At 55.7% G+C, this 6,632-nt stretch overlaps 1 protein-coding gene across 1 annotated transcript; it reads left to right on the forward strand.

Annotated features, from left to right (window-relative positions):
* Positions 1-329: 329 nt before the first annotated feature.
* On the forward strand, positions 330-5,920 carry LOC115182437 (metallophosphoesterase MPPED2; the record flags this gene model as incomplete). The annotated part of the gene is made up of 2 exons (XM_029744029.1): positions 330-495; positions 5,658-5,920. Coding segments are annotated over 2 exons (285 nt in total), but the record flags the coding sequence as incomplete, so codon positions are not given.
* Positions 5,921-6,632: the final 712 nt, after the last annotated feature.

The following is a 6,632-nucleotide window of genomic DNA, read 5'->3' on the forward strand; positions in this document are numbered from 1 at the left end:
GAGCTAAGGCTGGGGCCGAGCTAAGGCTGGAGCGGAGCTAAGGCTGGGGCCGGAGCTAAGGCTGGGGCCGGAGCTAAGGCTGGAGCCGGAGCTAAGGCTGGGGCCGGAGCTAAGGCTGGGGCCGAGCTAAGGCTGGGGCCGGAGCTAAGGCTGGGGCCGGAGCTAAGGCTGGGGCCGGAGCTAAGGCTGGGGCCGGAGCTAAGGCTGGGGCCGGAGCTAAGGCTGAGCCGGAGTATGGAGAAAGGGAGAGAGGTGTAGAGGCTGGGGATAAGACTTTACCTACATAAATAGAAAAGGTGCATGGCTTTACCAAGTAACTATTGTGCTAGGTTATTGTTGCTGTCTTATCTAGGTTTGTTGTCTTTCTTGCATGTTCCTCAGGGTTCAGAGACTGGGTTCCTAAGGAGCTGCAGAGGGTGGGCTGTGTGGAGCTGCTCAACACGGTCCAGAGGAGGGTCCGGCCCAAACTACACGCCTTCGGAGGAATACATGAAGGTCAGTCAGGATGCCTGCCATAGACACACACCCCCCACCGACGACCCAAGGTAGAAAACCATTGAGTAGGGATGGATTAGAGAGAATGAGAGATGGGTTGTCATGGTTCTGTTCAGTACTTCTCCTCTTAGACAGGGATGGGGGAGGTGGTGTTGGAGACATTATGGGTGGACAGGGTGGGGAGTGGTGTTGGAGACATTATGGGGTAGACAGGGTGGGGAGGTGGTGTTGGAGCATTATGGGGTAGACAGGGTGGAGAGGTGGTGTTGGAGACATTATGGGGTGGACAGGTGGGGAGGTGGTGTTGGAGACATTATGGGGGTAGACAGGGTGAGAGGTGGTGTTGGAGACATTATGGGGGTAGCAGGGTGGGGAGGTGGTGTGGATACATTATGGGGTAGACAGGTTGAGAGGTGTGTTGAGACATTATGGGGTGGACAGGGTGGGGAGGTGGTGTTGGAGACATTATGGGGGTAGACAGAGATGGGGGAGGTGGTGTTGGAGCATTATGGGGGTAGACAGGGTGGAGAGGTGGTGTTGGAGACATTATGGGGGTAGACAGGGTGGGGAGGTGGTGTTGGATACATTATGGGGTAGACAGGTTGGAGAGGTGGTGTTGGAGACATTATGGGGTGGACAGGGTGGGGAGGTGGTGTTGGAGACATTATGGGGGTAGACAGAGATGGGGGAGGTGGTGTTGGAGACATTATGGGGTGGACAGTGTGGGGAGGGGGTGTTGGAGACATTATGGGGGTAGACAGGGATGGGGAGGTGGTGTTGGAGACATTATGGGTAGACAGGGTGGGGAGGTGGTGTTGGAGACATTATGGGTTGACAGGGTGGAGAGGTGTTTGGAGCCATTATGGGGGTAGACAGGGATGGGGGAGTGGTGTTGGAGACATTATGGGGGTAGACAGGGTGGAGAGGTGGTGCTGGAGACATTATGGGGGTGGACAGGGTGGGGAGGTGGTGTTGGAGACATTATGGGGTGGGAGGTGGTGTTGGAGATATTATGGGTTGACAGGGTGGAGAGGTTGTTGGAGACATTATGGGGTAGACAGGGTGGGGAGGTGGTGTTGGAGATATTATGGGGTTGACAGGGTGGAGAGGTGGTGTTGGAGATATTATGGGGTGGACAGGGTGGAGAGGTGGTGTTGGAGACATTATGGGGTAGACAGGTGGGGAGGTGGTGTTGGAGACATTATGGGGGTAGATAGGGATGGGGGAGGTGGTGTTGGAGACATTATGGGGTGGACAGGGTGGGGAGGTGGTGTTGGATACATTATGGGGTGGACAGGGTGGGGAGGTGGTGTTGGAGACATTATGGGGGTGGACAGGGATGGGGGAGGTGGAGTTGGAGACATTATGGGGTGGACAGGGATGGGGAGGTGGTCTTGGAGACATTATGGGGTGGACAGGGTGGGGAGGTGGTGTTGGAGACGTCATGGGGTAGACAGGGTGGGGAGGTGGTGTTGGAGATATTATGGGGTAGACAGGGTGGGGAGGTGGTGTTGGAGACATTATGGGGTAGACAGGGTGGGGAGGTGGTGTTGGAGACGTCATGGGGTAGACAGGGCGGGGAGGTGGTGTTGGAGACATTATGGGGTAGACAGGGTGGGGAGGTGGTGTTGGAGACATTATGGGGTATGACAGGATGGGGGAGGTGGTGTTGGAGACATTATGGGGTAGACACGGTGGGGAGGTGGTGTTGGAGACATTATGGGGTAGACAGGGTGGGAGAGGTGGTGTTGGAGACATTATGGGTGGACAGGGATGGGAGAGGTGGTGTTGAGACATTATGGGGTAGACAGAGTGGGGAGGTGGTGTTGGAGATTTTAGGGGTAGACAGGGTGGAGGTGGTGTTGGAGATTTTTGGGTAGACAGGTGGGGAGGTGGTGTTGGAGACATTATGGGGTAGACAGGGTGGGAGAGGTGGTGTTGGAGACATTATGGGGTAGACAGAGTGGGGGGGTGTTGGAGATTTTATGGGTAGACAGGGTGGGGAGGTGGTGTTGGAGATTTTAGGGGTAGACAGGGTGGGGAGGTGGGTGTTGGAGATATTATGGGGTAGACAGGGTGGAGAGGTGGTGTTGGAGATATTATGGGGTAGACAGGGATTGGGGAGGTGGTGCTGGAGATATTATGGGGTAGACAGGGTGGGGAGGTGGTGTTGGAGATTTTATGGGGTAGACAGGGTGGGGAGGTGGTGTTGGAGATATTATGGGGTAGACAGGGTGGAGAGGTGGTGTTGGAGATATTTGGGGTAGACAGGGTGGGGAGGTGGTGTTGGAGATATTATGGGGTAGACAGGGATTGGGGAGGTGGTGTTGGAGACATTATGGGGTAGACAGGGTGGGGAGGTGGTGTTGGAGATATTATGGGGTAGACAGGGTGGAAAGGTGGTGTTGGAGACATTATGGGGTAGACAGGGTGGGGAGGTTGTGTTGGGGACTGGTTAGGGGTAGACAGGGATGGAGGTGGTGGTGTTGGGGACTGGGTAGGGGTAGACAGGGATGGTGGTGGTGTTGGGGACGGGTAGGGGTAGACAGGGATGAGGTGGTGGTGTTGGGACTGGGTAGGGGTAGACCGGATGGAGGTGGTGGTGTTGAGGACTGGGTAGGGGTAGACAGGATGGAGGTGGGTGGTGTTGAGGACTGGGTAGGGATAGACAGGCATGGAGGTGGTGGTGTTGGGGACTGGGTAGGGATAGACAGGGATGGAGGTGGTGGTGTTGAGGACTTGTTAGGGGTAGACAGGATGGGGGTGGTGGTGTTGGGGACTGGGTAGGGGTAGACAGGCATGGAGGTGGTGGTGTTGGGGACTGGATAGGGGTAGACAGGGATGGTGGTGGTGGTGTTGGGGACTGGGTAGGGATAGACAGGCATGGAGGTGGGTGTTGGGGACTGGATAGGGGTAGACAGGATGTGGTGGTGGTGTTGGGGACTGGATAGGGGTAGACATGATGGGGAACGTGATACCCCATACCCCTAATCTGCCTCTGGGCTAAAGACATGCTTCACTGATCTCTTCCTCCCCTACCTTCCTTCCCTCAGTCTTTCCTTCCCCACCTCCCTCCCTCAGTCCCTCCCTCCCTTCTCTCCCTCAGTCCCTATCTCCCTACCTCCATCCCTCAGTCCCTCCCTCCCTCAGTTGCTCCCTCCCTCCCTCCATCCCTCAGTCCTGCCCTCCCTACCTCCATCCCTCAGTCCCTCACTCCCTACCTCCTCCCGTCAGTCCCTCCCACCATCCTCAGTCCCTCCCTCCCAACCATACCTCCATCCTCCAGTCCCCCCATCCCTCAGGTCCCTACCCTCCCCCCACCCCCCCCCCCATTTCCCCTACCTCCCTCCTCAGTCCCTCCTGTCCATCCCTCAGATCCCCGTCCCTCCCAACCTACCTCATCCCTCAGTCCCTCCTCCCCTCAGTCCCTACCTCCCTCAGTCCCTACCTCCCTCAGTCCCTACTTCCCTCAGTCCCTCCATCCCTCAGTCCCTCCCTCCCTCCATCCTCAGTCCCTCCCTACCTTCCTCCCTCAGTCCTTCCCTCAGTCCCTCCCTCCATCCCTCAGTCCCTCCCTACCTCCATCCCTCAGTCCCTCCCTACCTCAGTCCCTTCCTCAGTCCCTCCCTACTTCCCTTCCTCAGTCCCTCCCTACCTCCCTCCCTCAGTCCCTCCCTACCTCCCTCCCTCAGTCCCTCCCTACCTACCTTCCTCCCTCAGTCCCTCCCTACCTCCCTCCCTCAGTCCCTCCCTACCTACCTTCCTCCCTCAGTCCCTCCATCCCTCAGTCCCTCCCAACCTCCATCCCTCAGTCCCTCCCAATCTTCCTCCCTCCCTATCTCCCTCCCTCAGTCCCTCCCTATCTCAATCCCTCAGTCCCTCCCTCCCTATCTTCCTCCCTCCCTATCTCCCTCCCTCAGTCCCTCCCTATCTCCATCCCTCAGTCCCTCCCTCCCAACCTCCATCTCTCAGTCCCTCCCTCCCTACCTCCCTCCCTCAGTCCCTCCCTACCTCAGTCCCTCCCTCCCTACCTCCCTCCCTCAGTCCCTCCCGTCCCTCCCTCCCTCAGTCCCTCCCTACCTACCTCCCTCCCTCCCTCAGTCCCTCCCTACCTACCTTCCTCCCTCAGTCCCTCCCTACCTACCTTCCTCCCTCAGTCCCTCCCTCCCTCATTCCCCTCCCAACCTCCATCCCTCAGGTCCCTCCCTCCCACCTCCATCCCTCAGTCCCTCCATCCCTCCCTCCCTACCTCCACCCTCAGTCCCTCCCTCCCTACCTCCATCCCTTAGTCCTCACTCCCTACCTCCCTCAGTCCCTCCATCCCTCAGTCCCGCCCTCCCTATCTCCCTCCCTCAGTCCCTCCCTCCATCCCTCTGTCCCTCCCTACATCCATCCCTCAGTCCCTCCCTACCTCCATCCCTCCGTCCCTCCCTCCCTACATCCATCCCTCAGTCCCTCCCTCCCTACATCCATCCCTCAGTCCCTACCTCCCTCCCTCAGTCCCTCCATCCCTCAGTTCCTCCCTCCCTACCTCCATCCCTCCCTACCTCCATCCCTCCCTACCCCCATCCCTCCCTACCTCCATCCCTCCCTCCCTCCCTCCCTCATCCCTCCCTACCTCCATCCCTCAGTCCCTACCTCCCTCCGTCCCTCCCTACCTCCATCCCTCAGTCCCTCCCTCCGTCCCTCCCTACCTCCCTCCGTCCCTCCCTACCTCCATCCCTCAGTCCCTCCCTCCCTACCTCCCTCAGTCCCTCCCTCCCTACCTCCCTCCCTCCCTCAGTCCCTCCCTCCCTCCCTCAGTCCCTCCCTACCTCCCTCCCTCAGTCCCTCCCTCCGTCCCTCCCTCCCTACCTCCCTCCGTCCCTCTTTACCTCCCTCAGTCCCTCCCTCCCTACCCCCCTCCCTCACTCCCTACCTCCATCCCTCAGTCCCTCCCTACCTCATCCCTCATTCCATCCTTTATGTTTTTAATTAAAGGTGTAGAAATGAATAGACTCAGTTCAGAGGAGAGACAATTAAAGAAGTCTCTCAGAAAGGAACGCACGCTGTGGGGTTTTGATTAGTCCATTAGACAATACGGTTTCTCACTTCATGGCCATTGTTGATGATGCATTGGACTTCCCCGTAGTGTGTGCTGATGATGCGTTCTCCCTCCACAGGGTATGGCATCATGACTGACGGCTGCACCACGTTCATCAACTCCTCCACGTGCACGGTCAGCTTTCAGCCCACCAACCCCCCAATCGTGTTCGACCTGCCCAACCCCTCCAGCTCCTGAGAATGACCTGTGAAAGGGGGGGGTTGGCCAGAATAACCTTCTTTTTTTTCTAACAAATAATGTCAAAATAATTATATTAAGTGTTTCTCTCAAATATTGTTATTTTGTAAGCTGTAAAGTGAAATAGTGTGGGGGGGTGTAGGGTTAGAGGGGGGTGGGAGGGTGGGCAGGTTATAGGGTGCTGAGTGGTTATACAATCTTACTATGGAAGAAAAAGCAGTCGGATCTGTAAGATAAATGATGCTTTGTGAATTTGTACAATTTCCTTCGTTTTTGGGGTTTGTGTTTGCTGGAAACGTCGGTATTGGATGCCATTGTTGATTTTGTACGTTATTGTTTTTTGTGTTTGGTTTCATTTTGTTTCCTGGACAATTCTGCTTTCTGATTGGCTGACAGGGACGATGCCTTAAACTAGCTTTAATGTTCTCAGCTAGAGCCCCACTCTCTGCAAGCTCAGAGAAAGACCTTATTTATTATTAACTTGTGTCTATCAACCCAGTTAAACTACACCACACAGAGCAGGGAAAGAAATCTATCAAATTATACGCTTGAGATACTCTAACATCTACCGTCTGCAATTCTGATACATCTGGAGAAGAGCAAGTATGTGTGTATATATATATAAATATATATATACTGTATTCATGTTGTAAAAGATCTGTACTAGAAGTTGTTGTTTGAAAACATCCTGGTGGGATTTTCTTTCTGGTGTCTTCGCCTGTATTTGATTTAGCTTGTTTCAAATGTTCTTGAAACGTTTTTTTATTAATGTTCATGTCTTACTCCCACTGTTAGGGTCGAGCAGGGGGCTCCAACTCCTCCAGTCTTTGAGTGTTTCTGGGGGTGGAGGCTTTTG

The sequence above is a fragment of the Salmo trutta genome, unplaced genomic scaffold (assembly GCF_901001165.1).
Source record: "Salmo trutta unplaced genomic scaffold, fSalTru1.1, whole genome shotgun sequence".
Classification (NCBI taxonomy): domain Eukaryota; kingdom Metazoa; phylum Chordata; class Actinopteri; order Salmoniformes; family Salmonidae; genus Salmo; species Salmo trutta.